The sequence below is a fragment of the Monodelphis domestica genome, chromosome 8 (genome assembly GCF_027887165.1).
Source record: "Monodelphis domestica isolate mMonDom1 chromosome 8, mMonDom1.pri, whole genome shotgun sequence".
Lineage (NCBI taxonomy): Eukaryota > Metazoa > Chordata > Mammalia > Didelphimorphia > Didelphidae > Monodelphis > Monodelphis domestica.
Window position 1 is genome coordinate 56,734,310 of NC_077234.1, and position 22,016 is coordinate 56,756,325.

The following is a 22,016-nucleotide window of genomic DNA, read 5'->3' on the forward strand; positions in this document are numbered from 1 at the left end:
AGATAATATTTGGAAAGCATTTAGCACTGTGCCTGGTACACAGTAGGTACTATGTAAATGCTTATTTCCTTCCTTTTTTTGCAAGGCACTATACAACAAGCAGGGGATACAAAGAAGTTCGGTTTAAAACAGAAGGTCTGCCTTAGTTTGACACACACACCCAAAAAGATTTTCTCTTTAAAGTGAGGTAAACTATGGAATTGGTCAATACACACACTGGTAGTGTTAACATTTCCTCAACATCGCACAAGTCATTGTGCTGCGAGGCATTGTTTCTACAATGAAGTATTTATTCAAATGTCATTAAATAAATATGTCAAGATTACACATACATGACTCAGAGAGATTAGAGTTCAAATGCTACAGTGGCAAGAATGCAAATTCATTCCTGACATTGCGAGCTCTCTAACACTTTAAGAAACAATAAAATTGAGAGCAGCTGGGTAGCTCAGTGGATTGAGAGTCAGACCTAGAGATGGGAAGTCCTAGGTTCAAATTTGGCCTCAGACACTTCCCAGCTGTGTGACCCTGGGCAAGTCACTTGACCCCCATTGCCTAGCCCTTACCACTCTTCTGCCTTGGAACCAATACACAGTATTGATTCCAAGACAGAATGTAAGGGTTAAAAAAGAAAGAAAGAAACAATAAAATTAACTAATTACTCCTATAACATTAACAGGGTTTTTCTTTTTAGTGATATCAAACCAGAACTTGTATTTTTTAACTTTTCTTCTTCACTGTCTATGATGAGCAAACGCTTTTGACTACTGTCCTGTTTTTGTCTTACAAAGCTAAGCCTTCAGGAAATGATATACATTAATTAACACAGCCCAAGGCTCTATAAAAGCAAGTTATTAACAAGAATATTGTGAAAAACACACCATTTTGAGGCAATGGTTTCATTGCAAAATTTCACACTATACCCCAAAGCAAAGAAATTCTGTAATTAAAATTCTTACAAGACCATTAACATTAATGCAAATTATATTCTGAGGTCTGGGGAGTAAGAGGGGATGAGTACATGTGTTTAAGTGTACACATGGGCAGCTAAATGACGCAGTGGACAGAGTGCCAGTTCTGGAGTCAAGAAGATTCATCTCCCTGAGTTTAAATCCAGCCTCAGACACTTACTAGATGTGTGACCCCCAAGAAAGCCGCTTAATACTCTTTGCCTCAGTTTCCCCTAGGAAATGAACTGGACAAGGAAATGGCAAACTACTCCAGTATATTTCCCAAGAAAACCTAAAAGCATATATATGTGTGTGTGTATATATATATATATATATATATGCATATATATACATAAATTATTTTAAACACGTTAATAAAATTAACATATGTGTATGTGCACATAAATTATTTTTGTTTAAATGTATTAATTAAATTAATTAAATGTGTATATGTACATGCATACATAAATTATTTTTGTTTATAGCACATGTGCAAAGAACTACTATTTCCAGGAAACCTCAGGTTTTAGATAGCTTGTATTCCTTCCCTGGCTCCTCTGCCTCTATCACATACATTTGTGATTTGTGTATGTGAGGGTGTATATTCATTATGTTCAGCTCTCTTATTCTTCTCTCTACATTATATTTTGGAGATATTTGCTCCCACGACTTCAAATGTCTCTTCTATGTAGTTGATACCCAAACCTGTATCTCTAGATCTTCCTTCTCAAACTACTTACAGAAAATCTCCATTTGGATGTCCCTTGTCACTTCAGACTCATTATGTCCTGAACCAAACTCATCATCTTCACTTATAAACCATATCTTCTCCCTGAATTCTTCAAGTCTCTATTTTCTGAGTCACTTGAGTGGAAAACTTTTAAGTCATCTGCAGTGCTGCCCTCTCTCTTCCATCTAATATCCAACCAATTACCCAGGCACACAGGCTCTATCATTTGCATCCATCCTTCCTTTTCAATTCCCCTTGCCAACAGGCTTACTCAAGCCCTTCCTACCCCTTGTGGCCGGACCACTGTAACAGTCTCCTAACTGTCCAGTCTATCCTGCACACTCAGAATTCTGATCATAACTCATTTCTCTTGTTAAAAAAACAAAAACCTTCACTGTTCAGAGAATAAAGTCGGATCAAACTTGCAGTCTGGCATTCAAGGCTCTCCACAGATTGGCCCCAATCTATTGGCACTTCTATAACAAATTATTTCCTTTTATATACTCTGTGCTAGAACAAACTCACTGCAATCCCTTTCTTAGTTTTCCAAAAACCAACATCTCCTGAATATTCTTACCGTGGGCCTTTACTTCTATCATTTCCTATGCCCTTCCACTGCATTTCTGTCTCTTCAAACTATACATTTCTCAAAGCAATGTTCAAATTCTATATGAGAATCAACTGAAGAAACTGGAGATATTTAGTCTGGGGAAGAGAAGGGTAGCCATAACAGCTGTCTCTCAGGATTGGATGACTGGCATGTGGAAGGGGGATTAGATTAGTTCTTCAGTGGCAGGACTGAGGGCAGTGGTTGTGTAGGGATGGGTTTATGTTTGACTTTCTATTATGGCCTAATGACTTCTATCTATGCTTAAGCTATAAGGTATTCTACATTTAAAAAAAAAAAGGAAAAGAACTGGTGCAATGTCTCTCTGCAGATTATCAAGGAGAATAAAGAGCTAATTAAGAAGGAAAATGGGTTTCAATCTCAAAGCACAGAAGGAAAAGGATATGAAGTGGCAGAAAGGGAATTCTGACCTCTGTGATAAGATTAGAGGGGAGCAAGGACCCCTGAGCACTCTGAGCTGAGCAAAAAGATGAGGCTCTCTCCAAAGAGCAGAAAATTAAACTCTCTAAGAAAAATCAGAGCCAACCAGTATTTACTGAGTGCCTAATATATGCCAAGCAGTGGCTGAGTGCTGGGGATACAAAGAAAGACAAAAATTGTTCCAGCCTTCAAGGAGCTCACAGTCTAATAGGGGAGACAACATACAAACAACTATGTACAAATGAGATAAACAGCTACAGAAATAAGTTGGAGATAATCAAAGGAAGGAAAACAGTAGCAATAAGGAGTATGACAAAGGCTTCTGGTAGCAGGTCAGGTTTTGTCTGAGCCTTGAAGGAAGCCAGGAAAGCTAGGATGATGAAGGGGAGAGAGATGAAAAGGGAGTAAGTACCCAGAATAGGGGATAACCTAGGAAAATTCTTAGAGTCTAGAAATGGAGTACTGTGAGCAAAGAACAGTAGAGAGGGTCAGTGTCATAGATCACAGAATATTTCAAGGGGAGGGGAGATAGTATAGGGAATGTCAGGTTACTGCAAGCTTTATAAGTCAATCCAAGGATTTTATATTTGAGCCTGGAGACAAAAAAGTGCCACTAGAATTTCTCCAATGAGCATGTGGTGGTGTGTCATGGTCTGACTTAGGCTTTAGAAAGACCATTTTGACAGCTGCGTGGATGATGGGCTAGAGTAGAGAGATATTTCAGTTAGGGAGACCAACCAAAAACAACTTGCATTCTAAAGAATGATTATATAAATTCAAGGTTGCCATCAAGTAAGAGAACATCAAACAGTAAAGAATAAAGGAAGAGGAGATGATATAACTGGTGGTGGTACCATACTATAGTTCTGGAAGGATCTATGTATGATGATAGGGGATGGAGGACAGATGTGCCTGGCTGTTTTGCTCTCAACAAGAATGATATTTGAACTAGAAAGGATAAAATAAAAATGCCCAAATGTAAGTTGATACTCAAGTTAAGTAGAGAAAGAGTAGGAAGACCCCAGCTACCCTCATGAGTTGTCACCAGGTTGACACAAACAACAGCTTTGGGTACTGAAAGAACAGTCACTGTGATAATTGTATCAGTCACTGATCTCCGAAAGTTCCCAACCACAGGAAGACCCACAGAGCCTATGGAGCAGGCATCTTGTCCTCTCATTGGCCACTGTCCCCTTCTCTCCATCAGAAAGAAAGTTCTTGTACAGTTGTTTCAGACTCTTTGTTTCATCCTTTGGGATTTTCTTGGCAAAGATACTAGGGTGGTTTGCCATTCCTTCTCTGGCTCATTTTACAGATGAGGAAAATGAGACCAATAGGGTTAAGTGACTTCCCCAGAGTCATTGGGCAAGTAAGTGCCTGAAGCCAGATTTGAACTCAGGAGGAAGAGTCTTTCTGACTCCAGGCCAAGGCACTCTGTCCATCATCTAGCACCACCTAGCTACTCCTAAAGACCTTCTACTTTGGACCTATAGAGAGACAAAGTCCCCTTCCTCTGCCTCCCCTTCTCCTTGGCCAGGGAGATAATCCACTAGTCCAGGCACTGCATTCTGGCATTGAAATATCCTGATGAGTGAGTGAAAACTCACCTGGCTCACTACATCCAAGTGGCTCCAGACCATGCAACCTCAATCAGGAAAGCAGGGTACTCAGGAACCCAGCACAAGTACCTTGCCATCCTCTGCTACTACTCACAGCACATACCCCAACCCTTCCCCAGAGGAGATTAACATAGTCATATACATTGAATCTGCAGTTGACAAAGAGCTGGAAGGCATGGTCAACACACTGGATTATAGAACCAGGATTTTTTAAAAAATCAGGACATGCTGGGGGCAGCTGGGTAGCTCAGTGGATTGAGAGCCAGTCCCAGAGACTGGAGGTCCTAGGTTCAAATCTGGCCTCAGTCACTTCCCAGCTGTGTGACCCTGGGCAAGTCACTTGACCCCCATTGCCTAGCCCTTACCACTCTTCTGCCTTGGAGCCAATACACAGTATTGACTCCAAGATGGAAGGTAAGGGTTTAAAAAAAAAAATCAGGACATGCTACAACACTGGGCTATGATGAAATCTGACAGGGATAAATGCAAATTCTTACATTTACATTTGAAAGATCAAATTCACAAGGCAGGGATGCCACAGGATTGGAGGAGGGGACAAACTCAAAGAGTCAACAGGCTGATATTGTGGCTCAAAAAGCCAATGCAATCTTAGCCTGCATCACTCAGGAGAAGAGAAGTGCTTGGCATTCCCAGGATCACTGGGAAATGCTACCCCACTCTGCCCTGGTCAGATCACAACCAATTGAGTTTGGCTCTCTGAGGATGATCAGGCCATCAAGAATTCAGTAAGTGCTTTCTTTGTGCCAGGCACTGGGATAAGTGCCAGAAATACAAATATGAGCAAAAATATAGTGCCTGACCTCAAAGAGCTTATACTCTGATGAGGAATGAAAAGAAGAAGGAGAAGGGGAAAGAGGTGAGGGTGCATTATAAAGAAACACCTGGGAGAATCAGGAGTACTGCCTAAAAAAGAATGAAGATGAAGTTGGTTTGAGGCTGCACCTTAAAACAGGAAGAACCAGACAGTCAGAGGGAATGCCTGCCTGCCTGCCTGCCTGCCTGCCTGCCTGCCTGCCTGCCTGCCTGCCTGCCTGCCTCCCTCCCTCCCTCCCTTCCTTCCTTCCTTCCTTCCTTCCTTCCTTCCTTCCTTCCTTCCTTCCTTCCTTCCTTCCTTCTTTCCTTCCTTCCTTCCTTCCTTCTGTCCTTCCTTTACTCTTTCTTTTTAAACCACTTACCTTCAGTCTTGGAATAAATACTAAGTATCAGTTCTATGGCAGAAGAGTAGTAAGGGCTAGGCAACTCGGGTTAAGTGACTTCCCCAGGGTCATCCAGCTAGGAAGTATCTGAAGCCACATTTGAACCCAGGACCTCCTGTCTCCATGCCTGCTGCCCCATAAAATTCTTTTCTGCTTGAGGTCTGCAGGCAAACATGATGCATATTATATAGTGGATTACTATATAGGTCCCGGGTAGACTAGGTGACCTCAGTGATGCTTTCCACTCCTGAAATCTTATGCTTCTTATTCTGATATCCTCATCAAACTAATATGTTTCTTATTGTGAACCTCCTCCAGAGCAGAGTATTTAGATATATTCTTCTCCTGATAGAGTAGTGATAAAGACTTCAAATACCTGGATACCAACTGGAGCTCTCTTTCCACCAAGTGCCAAACAATATAGAAATTCAGAGTTTGGTTTAAAAAAATCGATGTGAACATATATAAAGATGCCCAGAATAAATATTAGCAACATTAAGTACCTAAATAAAAGGTAGGTAGGGATAACTCAATGCAGAGGGACAGGGAATTTGTAAGAACTTCTTAAAGACTTCATATAGGAAAAGAAGTTATTAAGCTGAAGTCTACAGAATTTCCTCCAAAGGATCCATAGATATGTCCATGGTTTCGGTTGGAGAAAAGAAATTTCAGCTTTATTTTCACTACCCTCTAAATTAAATTTAGCATTTCTCTCCATTATAAATATAATAAACACACACACATCCATGTCACAAGGACAGAATGGGATAGCAGTTTGACTGAGAAGGAGCAGAAGAGTTGGTGACCTGAGCACAAGTCAGCAAAGTGATGGGGCAGAGAAAAACGGAAATGTAATTTTGGATTCTTTTAAGAGAAACACAGCTTCCAGAAAAGGGGAGGTAGTCCCACTGTGTACAACAGTATCACAGTAGGTTCATTTTGGGGTGCGACAGTTTAAGCAGGACATTGACAAGCTAGAAGGGGTTCAGAGGAGGGCAACAAGGATGACAAAGAACCTTGAGTCCATGTCACAGGAGGAAACTGAAGCTCCCAGGGGTGTTTAGCCTGGAGAAGTAACTACACAGGGAGGGGCAATATGACATCTCTTTTCAAGTGTGGGAAGAGTGTCACATGGAAGATAAATTAGACTTGTTCTCTTTCCAGTGAGAAAAACCACAGGCATTGGATTAGAAACTGCGAAGAGGTGAAATTGGGCTGGATGTCAGAGAAAACTGGGTAGCAATTAGATCTGCCCAAGAGTAGGATGGGATGTAACAGGAGGTGGTGAGATTCCCCTCATTGCAAGTCTTCAGTCAAGAGGCTAAATAATTACTTGTTGGGTACTGTAGATTCCACTGAGGATTCCTAGGGTCAGACTGAATAACCAGAGGCAGAGAAGTAGCCCAGTTGATAGAATCTATAGAGTACAGAAGACCTGAGTTCAAATCTTATCTCAAACACTAGAAAGTTGACACTAGGCAAATCATTTAACCTCATTTAACCCTCAGTTAACTTATGTGTAAAATGGGAATAATAATAGCACCCATCTCACAGCATCACTGGCACAATGAAATGGGCTAATATTTGCAAACCATCAATCACTATATAAATGTTTGCTACGATTTTTAGCATGTCCAATGAGGCCCCCTTCTAACTCTAAAATTCTCTGATTATTTTATGATGCTAATTATATTTAAATCTGCAGCCAGAATTATTTGTCTATAGGAAATCTAGGTGACATGGTGGATAGAGTGCCTTGCCTGAAGTTAGAAGGACCTGGATACAAATCTAGTCTGAGACACTTCCTAGTTATGTAACCTCAGGCAAGCCATTTAACTCCTTTTGCCTATTTAAATATGTCTTGGTTTTTATTTAACGGAATAAGCTCCTTTCAGTAATGGGCTATATCTCAATTCATCTGTTTTATATATGTGTATTACAATGTCCATGTAAATATATGCCCTATGTTTGTGCCTTTTTAATTAGTCTCAATAAACAAAATATAGAGAAAAATATATATGCATATATGTGCATAATATAAACAAATTATATATAAAACAAATGAATTAATACATAAAGTACAATTAATATACAACACAGGAGTAAAGAGGCGGCACAGTGGCTAGCACACTGGACCTGTAGTCAAGAAGATCTGAGTCCAAATCCAGCCTCAAACACTTTATGGTTGTGTGACCCTGAGTAAATCACTCAACCCAGTTTGCCTCAGTTTCTTCACTAATTAAATGAGCAAGAGAAGGAAATGGCAAACTACTTCAGTAACTTTGCCAAAGAAAACCCCAAACGAGGTCACAAAAAGTTGGACACAACTGAAATTGACTAAACAGCATTGATTTATACACACACATATACATATATATGTGTGTATGTGCATAGATATAGATATAGCCCAATGGTCTAACCCAGTATCTTGTCTGTTATAGGTACTCAATAAATATTTGCTAAATTAACTTAAATTACTTTCTAAATAATTTGCTAAATTACATTTTCAACCTCAGTACTGAGGTTAGATATAATTTAGATATAATTAGATATAATTTTATATTGCATCTAAATTAGTTTAAGCTTGTTAACTTGAGCTTATGAGATTTCTAGTATCCCAACTAAACTAGACTACCCTCTCTTTTCAGACATCTGCCCCTGTTACTTTCATAATCCAACTTTCCACTGTTGTTGGAAATTAAAAGGATCGGCTGGGGGAAGAGTTTGTGTGTAGGGTCCCTTTGCATGACCACCTCATCCCAAAGCTCAGCCTTTATTTCTCTACATTTCCAGTAAGAGCACAGGGAGGTACACATAACACATTCTCTTTCTCTAACACTCTGCAGATATTTTGTGAGCAGATTGCAGATTTCCAACCAAAAATGAATAAAGAGCTATTCAGAGTTATATGACAAATTCCAAATACTGCACACCTGTAAATCCTGAATATCAAGAAGAATATAGACAATAATCTTGAAAAATAACACTTTGTGGAACCAGTAAGAGATGGTGCCACCAACAGCAATTCAGAGATCAGAGTTCAGTTTATGCATAAGGAAGTGGTTCTATATTTCTCTGCAGGTGAGGACACCCTGTTAAGTGTATTCAGTTACACTGTCACTCATTAACCTGGATTATTCTCTGCAAAGAAACGATCAAAGACTGTCAAGTTCAGATCACTGAGAAATTCACGCCAGTGAATTCATCTCCAAAGGAAAAGAAAGAATTCAGTAAAGCTATTACAAGAATAAAAGGAATACTATTTCTCTAAAAAGGGGGGAGAGGGGAAGAGAGGTGGGAAATGACAAGGAGACAGTGAAGGAAGGAAATACTATCCTTTTTTCGGGTATTTTAATGTTTAAAAAAAACTTTTCATTTTTCCAAAACATACCTATTTTATTGAATGCTTCTTGAAGTTCTTCCAATTCTTCCCGAGAAATGGTAGTTGTATTATTTTCCATCTTTGGACAACAGAAGTTGTTGCTTTCTATGCTTTAGATCTAGAATAAGCAAAGTTATTAAAAGAAAATTAGGTCCTTTGGAAATATTTATCTAAATATTTTAAGCACAGGGAAAAGGACATTTAAAAATGTATATAAAGGATTGTCCTAAGACACAATATATATAAATTAGTCCTTTAGTACACTATATCATCCTAATATGGTCCACTAAAATAATAACTAATAATTTATAGTATTTCTCATACTTTGTGCTTTTTTATAGCAATAACATTTCTCAATAGAGTGCATAGTTTTGATTTTAGAGTTTTGATTTTTCTAGTGAACATGGATTTTAAAATATATTTTTATATTTTTCCAATTACATATAAAAATAATTTTTAACATTTGTTTAAAATTTTTTTTGAGTTCCAAATTCTCTCCCTTTCTCCCCTCCTTTCCCAATTGAGAAGGCAATCAATTTGATATACATGTTCTGTCATATAAAACATACTTCCAAATTGGTCATGTTGTGAAAGAAACACAAAAAAGAAGGGGAAAATGTTTTAATTATGCTAAAATCTACATTCAGATTTCAACAGTTCTTTCTCTGGAGGTAGAGAACATTTTTCCTAAGTCCTTCAGAATTCTCTTAAACCACTGTATTGCTGAAAATAGCTAAAGTCATTCACAGTTGCTCTTTAGACAAAATTAGTATTATTATACACAGTGTTCTTCTGATTCTATTCACCTCACTTTGCATCAGTTTATATAACTTTCCAGGTTTTTCTGAAACCATCCTGCTTATCATTTCTCATAGCAAAATGATATTCTATTACAATTATATGCTACAACTTGTTCAATTAATTCCCAACTGATGGGTATCCCCTCAATTTCCAATTCTTTGCCACCACAAAAAGAGCTACTACAAATATTTTTGTACATACAGGTCCTTTTCCTTTTTTAAAAAAAAATCTCGGGACTTCCGGTTAAGATGGCGGCTTAGAGAAAGCTGAAGTTCAGATCTCCGGAAAACCCTTCCCGACCGATCTCAAACTAGAAGCTCCTAAGGCGCCGAAATTCAAAACGATCAACAGCACAGACCCTGGGAACCCTCCTCCTGGACCCGGACCCGGTTCAAAAGGTACGGCTCCCCTTAAAAGCCAGAACCCGAGATCCCTCGGACCTCAGGGGTAGGAGCGCAGAGTCCAAGGCTCCCGGAAGCGGCAGCCGCGCAGGGCTCAGAGAGCAGGGTCTGAGGAACAACAACCCTCAGGGTCTTCTACCCAAGTCCCAGTCCGGGTGAAAGTTACTGCCTGGGGCTTCCGCTGCAGAGAGCCCGTTGGTCCGGGTGAAAGTTACTGCCTGGGGCCTCCGCTGCAAAGAGCTGGTCAAAACAACAGCAACCCTCAGGGCGGGCAAGACAGCCTCACGGGCTGGATCCTGCTATCCAAGTCTCAGTGAAAGTCTGTGCTCTCGGAGCTTGGGGAAGCGGCAGCCCATCCCCCCGCAGGCCTACGAAACAGCCTCACGGCCAGCGATTCTGAAGGCAACTTCCGGAAATCGAGCCAGGGGGAGAGTGTGGCCTCGTGGTCCGATCCTTCCATTCCAGTTCCAGTGAGGCATATTCAGTTTAACCCAGGGAAAGCTCATAGAACTATCTGCCCAGGACTAAAGCCCCTGAACACCAGAAAGAGACAAGAAAAACTAATCCTCCACATTCAGAAATGGCAAACTCCACAGAACCACAGAAGCCCCAAAATACCAAGAAAAATAAGAAGAAAGGGGCGACTTTGGACACATTCTATGGAGCCAAAATACAAAATACAGAGCAGACAGAAGATAATATAAAAGAAAATGCTCCAAAACCTTCCAAAGGAAATGGAAACTCTCCACAAACCTATGAAGAATTTGAATCAGAAATGACCAAAAAGATGGAAGCCTTCTGGGAGGAAAAGTTGGAAATAATGCAAAAGAAATTCACGCATCTACAAAACCAGTTTGACCAAACTGTAAAAGAAAACCAGGCTTTAAAGGCCAGAATCAGGCAGCTGGAAGACAATGATCGTGTAAAAGAGCAAGAATCAATAAAGCAAAGCCAAAATACCAAGAAATTAGAAGAGAACATAAAATATCTCACCGACAAGGTGATAGATCTGGAAAATAGGGGGAGAAGGGATAATTTAAGAATAATTGGACTCCCAGATAAGCCAGAAATAAACACCAAACTGGACATGGTGATACAAGATATAATCAAAGAAAATTGCCCAGAGATTCTAGAACAAGGGGGCAATACAGCCACTGACAGAGCTCACAGAACACCTTCTACACTAAACCCCCAAAAGACAACTCCCAGGAATGTAATTGCCAAATTCCAAAGCTATCAAACAAAAGAAAAAATCCTACAGGAAGCCAGAAAAAGACAATTTAGATATAAAGGAATGCCAATCAGGGTCACCCAAGACCTTGCAAGTTCTACTCTGAATGATCGTAAGGCATGGAACATGATCTTCAGAAAGGCCAGAGAGCTGGGTCTCCAACCAAGAATCAGCTACCCAGCAAAACTGACTATATACTTCCAAGGGAAAGTATGGGCATTCAACAAAATAGAAGACTTCCAACTTTTTGCAAAGAAAAGACCAGAGCTCTGTGGAAAGTTTGATACCGAAAATCAAAGAGCAAGGAATACCTGAAAAGGTAAATATTAAGGAAAGGGGAAAAATGTTATCTTCTTTTACTCAAACTCTCTTCTATAAGGACTACATTTATATCAACCTATGTATACTAATATGTGGGGAAAATGTAATGTATAAATAGGGGGTAAAGAAAGACCAAATAGAATAATGGTTCTCACACAAAGATTCACAGGGGAAGGGGAGGGGAAGAAAACTCCTATAAGAAGGAGAGGAAGAGAGGGGGGGGGTTTACTTAAACCTCAATCTCAGGGAAATCAACTCTGAGAGGGAAAAACATCCAGATCCATTGGGATCTTGAATTCTATCTTACCCAACAAGGGTAAGGAGAAGGGAAAACCAAGGGGGGGAGGGGGAGAGGGAGAACAAAAAGGGAGGGAAAGAGAGGGGGGAGGGGGAGGGAACAAAAAGGGAGGGACTAAAAAGGGAAACATCAAGGGAGGGGACAAGGGGGACTGATTCAAAGTAAATCACTGGACTAAAAGGTAGAGCCGAAGAAGAAAAGGTTAGAATTAGGGAAGGCAATCAAAATGCCAGGGAGTCCACAAATGACAATCATAACTTTGAACGTGAATGGGATGAACTCACCCATAAAACGTAGACGAATAGCAGAATGGATTAGAATCCAAAACCCTACCATATGTTGTCTTCAAGAAACACACATGAGGCGGGTTGACACCCACAAGGTCAGAATTAAAGGATGGAGTAAGACCTTCTGGGCCTCAACTGATAGAAAGAAGGCAGGAGTGGTAATCATGATATCTGATAAAGCCAATGCAAAAATAGACCTGATCAAAAGGGATAGGGAAGGTAATTATATTTTGTTAAAAGGGACTCTAGACAATGAGGAAATATCATTAATCAACATGTATGCACCAAATAATATAGCACCCAAATTTCTAATGGAGAAACTAGGAGAATTGAAGGAAGAAATAGACAATAAAACCATACTAGTGGGAGACTTAAACCAACCATTATCAAATTTAGATAAATCAAATCAAAAAATAAATAAGAAAGAGGTAAAAGAAGTGAATGAAATCTTAGAAAAATTAGAATTAATAGACATATGGAGAAAAATAAATAGGGATAAAAAGGAATACACCTTCTTCTCAGCACCACATGGCACATTCACAAAAATTGACCATACATTAGGTCACAGAAACATAGCACACAAATGCAAAAAAGCAGAAATAATGAATGCAGCCTTCTCAGATCACAAGGCAATAAAAATAATGATTAGTAATGGTACATGGAAAACCAAATCTAAAACCAATTGGAAATTAAACAATATGATACTCCAAAACCGTTTAGCTAAAGAAGAAATCATAGAAACAATTAATAATTTCATCAAGGAAAATGACAATGGCGAAACATCCTTTCAAACCTTTTGGGATGCAGCCAAAGCGGTAATCAGAGGCAAATTCATATCCCTGAAAGCTCATATTAACAAACAAGGGAGAGCAGAGATCAATCAATTGGAAATGCAATTGAAAAAACTCGAAAGCGATCAAATTAAAAACCCCCAGCAGAAAACCAAATTAGAAATCCTAAAAATTAAGGGAGAAATTAATAAAATCGAAAGTGATAGAACTATTGATTTAATAAATAAGACAAGAAGCTGGTACTTTGAAAAAACAAACAAAATAGACAAAGTACTGGTCAATCTAATTAAAAAAAGGAAGGAAGAAAAGCAAATTCACAGCATTAAAGATGAAAAGGGGGACAGCACCTCCAATGAGGAGGAAATTAAGGCAATCATTAGAAATTACTTTGCCCAATTATATGGCAATAAATACACCAATTTAGGAGAAATGGATGAATATATACAAAAATACAAACTGCCTAGACTAACAGAAGAGGAAATAGAATTCTTAAATAATCCCATATCAGAAATTGAAATCCATCAAGCCATCAAAGAACTTCCTAAGAAAAAATCCCCAGGGCCTGATGGATTCACCTCTGAATTCTATCAAACATTCAGAGAACAGTTGACCCCAATACTATACAAACTATTTGACATAATAAGCAAAGAGGGAGTTCTACCAAACTCCTTTTACGACACAAACATGGTACTGATTCCAAAACCAGGCAGGTCAAAAACAGAGAAAGAAAACTATAGACCAATCTCCCTAATGAATATAGATGCAAAAATTTTAAATAGGATACTAGCAAAAAGACTCCAGCAAGTGATCAGAAGGATCATTCACCATGATCAAGTAGGATTCATACCAGGGATGCAGGGCTGGTTCAACATTAGGAAAACCATCCACATAATTGACCACATCAACAAGCAAACTAGCAAGAACCACATGATTATCTCAATAGATGCAGAAAAAGCCTTTGATAAAATACAACACCCATTCCTATTAAAAACACTAGAAAGCATAGGAATAGAAGGGTCATTCCTAAAAATAATAAACAGTATATATCTAAAACCAACAGCTAATATCATCTGCAATGGGGATAAACTAGATGCATTCCCAATAAGATCAGGAGTGAAACAAGGATGCCCATTATCACCTCTACTATTCGACATTGTACTAGAAACACTAGCAGTAGCAATTAGAGAAGATAAAGAAATTGAAGGTATCAGAATAGGCAAGGAGGAGACCAAGTTATCACTCTTTGCGGATGACATGATGGTCTACTTAAAGAATCCTAGAGATTCAACCAAAAAGCTAATTGAAATAATCAACAACTTTAGCAAAGTTGCAGGATACAAAATAAACCCACATAAATCATCAGCTTTTCTATATATCTCCAACACAGCTCAGCAGCAAGAACTAGAAAGAGAAATCCCATTCAAAATCACCTTAGACAAAATAAAATACCTAGGAATCTATCTCCCAAGACAAACACAGGAACTATATGAACACAACTACAAAACACTCGCCACACAACTAAAACTAGACTTGAACAATTGGAAAAACATTAACTGCTCATGGATAGGACGAGCCAATATAATAAAAATGACCATCCTACCCAAACTTATTTATCTATTTAGTGCCATACCCATTGAACTACCAAAATACTTCTTCACTGATTTAGAAAAAACCATAACAAAGTTCATTTGGAAGAACAAAAGATCAAGGATATCCAGGGAATTAATGAAAAAAAACACATATGATGGGGGCCTTGCAGTCCCTGACCTAAAACTATACTACAAAGCAGCAGTCATCAAAACAATTTGGTACTGGCTAAGAAACAGAAAGGAAGATCAGTGGAATAGACTGGGGGAAAACGACCTCAGCAAGACAGTATACGATAAACCCAAAGATCCCAGCTTTTGGGACAAAAATCCACTATTCGATAAAAACTGCTGGGAAAATTGGAAGACAGTGTGGGAGAGACTAGGAATAGATCAACACCTCACACCCTACACCAAGATAAATTCAAAATGGGTGAGTGACTTAAACATAAAGAAGGAAACCATAAGTAAATTGGGTAAACACAGAATAGTATACATGTCAGACCTTTGGGAGGGGAAAGGCTTTAAAACCAAGCAAGATATAGAAAGAATCACAAAATGTAAAATAAATAATTTTGACTACATCAAACTAAAAAGCTTTTGTACAAACAAAACCAATATAACTAAAATCAGAAGGGAAACAACAAATTGGGAAAAAATCTTCATAGAAACCTCTGACAAAGGTTTAATTACTCATATTTATAATGAGCTAAATCAATTGTACAAAAAATCAAGCCATTCTCCAATTGATAAATGGGCAAGGGAAATGGATAGGCAGTTCTCAGATAAAGAAATCAAAACTATTAACAAGCACATGAAGAAGTGTTCTACATCTCTTATAATCAGAGAGATGCAAATCAAAACAACTCTGAGGTATCACCTCACACCTAGCAGATTGGCTAACATAACAGCAAAGGAAAGTAATGAATGCTGGAGGGGATGTGGCAAAGTAGGGACATTAATTCATTGCTGGTGGAGTTGTGAACTGATCCAACCATTTTGGAGGGCAATTTGTAACTATGCCCAAAGGGCGACAAAAGAATATCTACCCTTTGACCCAGCCATAGCACTGCTGGGTCTGTACCCCAAAGAGATAATGGACACAAAGACTTGTACAAAAATATTCATAGCTGTGCTCTTTGTGGTGGCCCAAAACTGGAAAACGAGGGGATGCCCATCAATTGGGGAATGGCTGAACAAACTGTGGTATATGTTGGTGATGGAATACTATTGTGCTCAAAGGAATAATAAAGTGGAGAAGTTCCATGGAGACTGGAACAACCTCCAGGAAGTGATGCAGAGCGAGAGGAGCAGAACCAGGAGAACATTGTACACAGAGACTAATACACTGTGGTATAATCGAACGTAATGGACTTCTCCATTAGGGGCGGTGTAATGTCCCTGAACAACTTTCAGGGATCCAGGAGAAAAAAAACACCATTCATAAGCAAAGGATAAACTATGGGAGTGGAAACACCGAGAAAAAGCAACTGCCTGAATACAGAGGTTGAGGGGACATGACAGAGGATAGACTTTAAATGAACACTCTAATGCAAATACTATCAACAAAGCAATGGGTTCAAATCAAGAAAACATCTAATGCCCAGTGGACTTACGCGTCGGCTATGGGGGGTGGGGGGGAGGAAAAGAAAATGATCTATGTCTTTAACGAATAATGCTTGGAAATGATCAAATAAAATATATTTAAAAAAAAAATCTCTCTGGGACACAGATCTAATAGTGGTATTGCTTAATCACAGTTTTATAGCCTTTTGGGTATAGTTCCAAATTGTTTTACAGAATGGCTGGATAAGTTCACAACTACCAATAGGGCATTGGAATTCCAATTTTCCCATATCCCTTCCAACATTTGTCACTTTCCTTTTCAGTCATATTAGTCAATCTGATAGGTATGAGGTAGTACCTCAGGATTGTTTGCCTTTCTCTAATAGATATCATTTAGAGCAGTTTTTCAGATGACTATAGAAAGCTTTGATTTCTTCATCTGGAAACTGGCTGTTCATATCCTTTGACCATTTATCAATTGGGATATGACCCGTAGTCTTATAAGTTTGACCCAGTTCTCCTAAGTTCTTCCTCTTGTCATAGATCTGACAAGTTATCTATTCCATGCTCCCCTAATTTGCTTATAGTATCATCTTTTATGGCCAAATCATTGTGCCCATTTTGACCTTATCTTGATATATAAATATGCATTTTTAAATTTCAGGAAATTAAAGTGTAGCATTTATAAATCTAACAGATGTTAAGGTGAGAAAGTAAAATTTAAAATATTTTAAATTGAGATTGAAAATGAGATTAATTAATTAATAAAAAAAGAAATTTAAAATGAGAATATCCAAACATTAGGAAGCCAAAAGATATGTTAGCTCTATATCACTTCATAGCACATTAGATTCTGTATTGTTTTCATATTGATATTTTCAAAATATTATCATATTCTAATGATCTTCAGTAGTTTTTTAGTTCATTAATGATCTCCATCATTTTTCTCCAATTGCCTTTGATTCAGTACTTCTCTTGTCTTTACTGTAATTTTCTAGTATAACTTATCTGATTCAATGACAGCAACCAGGATGATAACAGAGAAAAGATGTCTGAGTAGGTAGAAGCAACACATTATATGAGAATAATAAACTGCCCAGACATTTTAGGGACCTTCCATCTACTGTATTTTATCTCTTGTAGTTCCATAGTTACTTGCATGCTGTCTTCCCCACCAGACTGTGAGGTCCTTGAGTGCAAGAGACTATTTTTCACTTTCTTCCTACCCCTAATGGTTAGCAAACACCTAACACATAAGTAGATGTTTAATAAATGCCTGCAAATAAATTATATGCAATTATTCACATAACCTTTCCCAGCACTTAACACATTGCCTGGCATACAGTAGGTGCTTAATAAATGTTTATTGGTTTATTTTTCCTATTATATACCTCAAAAAAAAGAGGAAAACTGAAATTAAGTGAAAAGACTGCTTGAGAGAAATCCAACTCTTGCCCCTAATTCTTCAGTGAAGCATATCCCAGTTTCAATTTATTAGTCAATGAAATTTAGAAAAGAACATCTTGTAAAACTTGAGAGGTCATTGATTTTCCTCTCAAATACATACTGGAGCATGTTTTTTATTAATTGCACATAAATTTCTCTCGGTTCTGAAATAATGTAGTCCATTGGTTATGTCTATTTTTTTATTTAATTTTTTTCAATTACATGTAGCAACAATTCTTCGCAACTGTTATCTGATATTTTGTGATCCAGTCTGTCCCTCCTTTTTCTCTCTACCTCTTCTCCAAGAAGGTAAACAGTCTGATATAGGTTATACCAGTGCTGTCATGCAATACATATTTCCATATTCCTCATGCTGTGAAAGAAGACGTAGCACATTTACAAGAAAAAACTCATAATGCAAATAAAGTGAAAAGTAGTATATTTTAATCTACATTCAAACTCCAGCAGTTCTTTCTTTGGCTGTGGATGTCATTTTTCATCATAAGTCTCTTGGAGTTATCTTGAAACTTCACTTTGCTGATAATAGTTTAGTATCTCACAGTTGATTATCAAACAACATTTTGTTATTGTACAGTCTTCTCTTGGTTCTGCTCACATTACTTTGCATCAGTTCATAGAAGTCTTTCCAGGTTTTTCTGAGTTGCATCTATTGATTGCTTAAGTTAACACTTTAACTCAAATACTATCTCAGAAATAATCATAAGTGCTTCAGATCACCAGAATGGGAAGGGATGTGGGGAAGGAACTGAGGAATGGAGAGGTAAATGGAGCTTTCTTTGGTTCACAGATACATTATTTTGTTTTAGTAGGGGTGGGTAGGGTGCCTCTTTCCTCTGTATAGAATCACCATTACATTTAGTAGGTCTTTCCATATTTGAAACTAGCATAGCGATGTTACTCCTGCACTGTAAATAGTTAGCACTAACCTTTTGGACTTTTCCTGAGTCTTGAAAATGCTAATTCTGTTCCTGTTGGCTTCGAATCTCTGTTGCTTTGGCCTTCCTGAATATACTGACTACCTTCAAAATAGTTCTGATTGTTCGGAATTTCTTCACAAGTTTTAAAAATAACTGTTCAACTTTAGTGTGTACACACCACAGAAAGGCTATAAATGAACTGCCCTTCTCTCGTCCTTGCATTTTAAATCAACCTGGGACCTTTATTCTTCCCTCATCGCTATATGCCAGATTTAAGTGGATGCCATTTGTTACTGCCTAAAATAGCTTTAGCTTGCCCATAATCTTGGAAAAACAGCAGACAAGCTGATTAAGTAAGTGATTCACAGAGGAAATGCCATGCTTCTTATTGAGAGACCCTTTTCTATGCTCAGAGTAGTTAACATATGGAAAGCATGGCCTTTTGGGGGGAAAAATGCATTTAGGAGGCTTGAAAACACCCAAATCCTTGTGACTTGGTAGATGGGATCTTATGAGGAATACTGATAAAATGCATCCATGTGAGATCCTTCTTGTCACTATATATACTCACCAATGGCTGTAATTTGGGTTATTTTGTTTATATCACAACCCTATATTCAAACACAACCTCATAATTAATCCAGAGCACTGAAGGGAATAGAATGGGCAGCTGGAGTAAATGGAGCCCACCTTGGTCCATGGATATAATTTATTATAATATCAGTAATATTTTGTCATTGAAATTAGATATTATTTAAATAATGTAACAAATATTCGCAATCATATTAATATCAGTCAAAATTTTTCATAAAAATCTCTATAGACACTAACACGGCAAAATATCTGGAAAACCATTGAATGATTTGTGGTATTCTTCACTAGATTCTGGAAAATAATGCTGGTAATTGTTTAAAAGTTAGTTGCAGGGGGCAGCTGGGTAGCTCAGTGGATTGAGAGCCAGTCCTAGAGATGGGAGGTCCCTGGTTCAAATCTGGCCTCAGACACTTCCTAGCTGTGTGACCCTGGGCAGGTCACTTGACCCCCATTGCCTAGCCCTTACCACTCTTCTGCCTTGGAGCCAATATACAGTATTGACTCCAAGACGGAAAGTAAGGGTTTAAAAAAAAAAAAAGTTAGTTCCAAGGCAGATAAGCAGTAAGAGCTGAGCAACTGGGGCTAAGGGACTTCCCCAGGTCACCTAGCTAGGAAGTATCTGAGGTCAAATATGAACCCAGGACCTCCAGCTCTCTTTCCACTGTGCCACCTATCTGACCCAACACCAGTAATTTTTCAAATAACTCAATATACCTATGTAGATATTGCCACACTTCTCTGAGTTTTTATAAAATACAATAACATGAAGGCAACCGAAACAGTGAGTATATGAGGTTAATTACTATTGCTTTGTACAGATCTTAAATTTTTTGCTAGGCATGTATGTGTGGAAAAGTAGCCAAGTAGAAGATCAGCTGTAACTGTAACTGGGTGTAGCCTAAATTTAAAATGCCTGCTCTCCTCCTAATTTATCCTCAGCCCAAGTACTATAATCTATGAGTTGGTTGCCAGATGCATTTAAAAGAGGGATACAACTGTTCCTCTTAAGGAACTACAAAACTGTCTACATGAGCTTCATGGAGAGAAGACAAGCATGTAATAAAGTGGTATGTCAAGTTTCAGGAAGAAAGGGAGAGCCCTATTGATGCTCCACAAAGCAGATGCAAACTATGCAAACTACGTACTCTGAATTTGACTAGGCTGACATTCAAAATCTCCCCCTGGACCACTAGAGGCAGAGCCCATGATGAGCTCAGATCAGATGGGAAAGTGTGCAGAAAAGCGCCATAGGCACTGTTTGTGTGCTGACATAATTCATTTCCCTACCAAAAGAAAATGGTTTCTTCAAAATAAACTGGTTGATTTATTTTCAAAACATATCTCAGTTAGAGGAATTAATCAAAGATTTATTGGATATCTATAAGACAAAAGGCTCTCTGCTAGTGTTTGAGGCAATTTGGGATATAGTAGAATTAGTCAGTCAGTTAAGTGTTTTTATGAGCCAGCTGAAAGCCACGCACTGTGCTGAGCAGTGAAAACGAAGAAATGTTTTAAAATAAAATAAAATAAAAAACAGACTCTGCCCTCAAGGAGCCAATAGTCCAATGAAGGAGACAAACGAGTATATTCACAAACTATGTACAGGTTAAATTGGAGATAATCAGCAATAGGAAGACACCAAAATTTAGGGAGATTGGGAAAGGCTTACTGTAGAAGATGGGATGTTTGCCACTATAAAGATACCCAAGCACCTAAACAGCTGTATCCCCAAGAAAAAGAACCCAGGAGTCAACTGAAATGTGAGGAATATCAAGACAACCTACTACAAAGACCTGCAGATACAAAGTAGAAAGAATTGTTGTCCAGTGGTCACACCATGGACTAATGACTCCTCCCCAGCCATTCTGACTACCTGAGGTAATATCACTTTTACACACATTGATTTTTTTCTCTAATTTCTATCAAGTTTGACTTTGATGTCCTGTTTGCCTGCTGTCACTGATTTCATTGTAGCAAATGTTTTTATTTTGGTTTAACACTAAAAGGACCAAGAAACTCAACTGATGCAAAAAATTTATTTGAATTCTACTTTGCAATAAAAATTTTTATCTCATCTCTATTTTTTATGCCTTTAGGGATAAAAAAAAATCCACTGCATTAACTGATGTGGCTTGGACCTTTAAGGTTTGTTTTTTTTTTTTTTATTTCTTACTAAAACAGAAATATTGTGGAAGGATCAAATGTGACAGACTCTCAGCTACTCTCAGCATTACAATGATTCAGGGCAGTTCTGAGGGACTTACAAAAAAGAATGCTATCCACCTCCAGGGAATGAACTGTTAGAGTCAGAATACAGATGAAAATATACACTTTTCCATTTGTTTATTTGGGTTTATGTTTTGGGGTTTTAGTTTTACAAGATTATTCACTTATAAAAATGAACTATATGAAAATATATTTTGGATGATGATACATGTCAAATCACTTGCCAGCACTGGAAGGGGGGAGAGAAGAATGGAGGGAGACAATTTGGACTGTATAACTTTGGAAAACTTATAAGAAAATTTATTACACATAATTGGTAAAAATAAATAAATGAATAAAATTTTAAAATCTTTTACCTTCTATCTTAGGATTGATACTAAATATGGGTTCTAAGGCAGAAGAATAGTAGGGCTAAGCAACTGGGCTTAAGTGATTTTCCCAGGGTTACATAGGTAAAAAATGTCTGAGGTCACATTTGAACACAGAACCTCCTGTCTCCAGCCTTTATTTTCTAGCCATTGAGTCACCTCATTGCCCTAACTTTAAGATAATCTTCAATTTTCATCCTTCTAGCATTGAGCTCC

At 38.1% G+C, this 22,016-nt stretch overlaps 1 protein-coding gene across 4 annotated transcripts in view; it reads right to left on the reverse strand.

Annotated features, from left to right (window-relative positions):
* The window catches only part of PLS1 (plastin 1), a 147,696-nt gene that overhangs the window by 47,644 nt on the left and 78,036 nt on the right, over positions 1 to 22,016 (reverse strand). For all 4 annotated transcript variants that reach the window (XM_056807957.1, XM_056807956.1, XM_056807958.1 and 1 more), the window contains one exon: positions 8,956 to 9,064. In XM_056807957.1, the coding sequence (XP_056663935.1) occupies positions 8,956 to 9,025 (70 nt within the window). In that variant the 5' untranslated portion in view covers positions 9,026 to 9,064. The remainder of the gene's footprint in view (positions 1 to 8,955; positions 9,065 to 22,016) is intronic.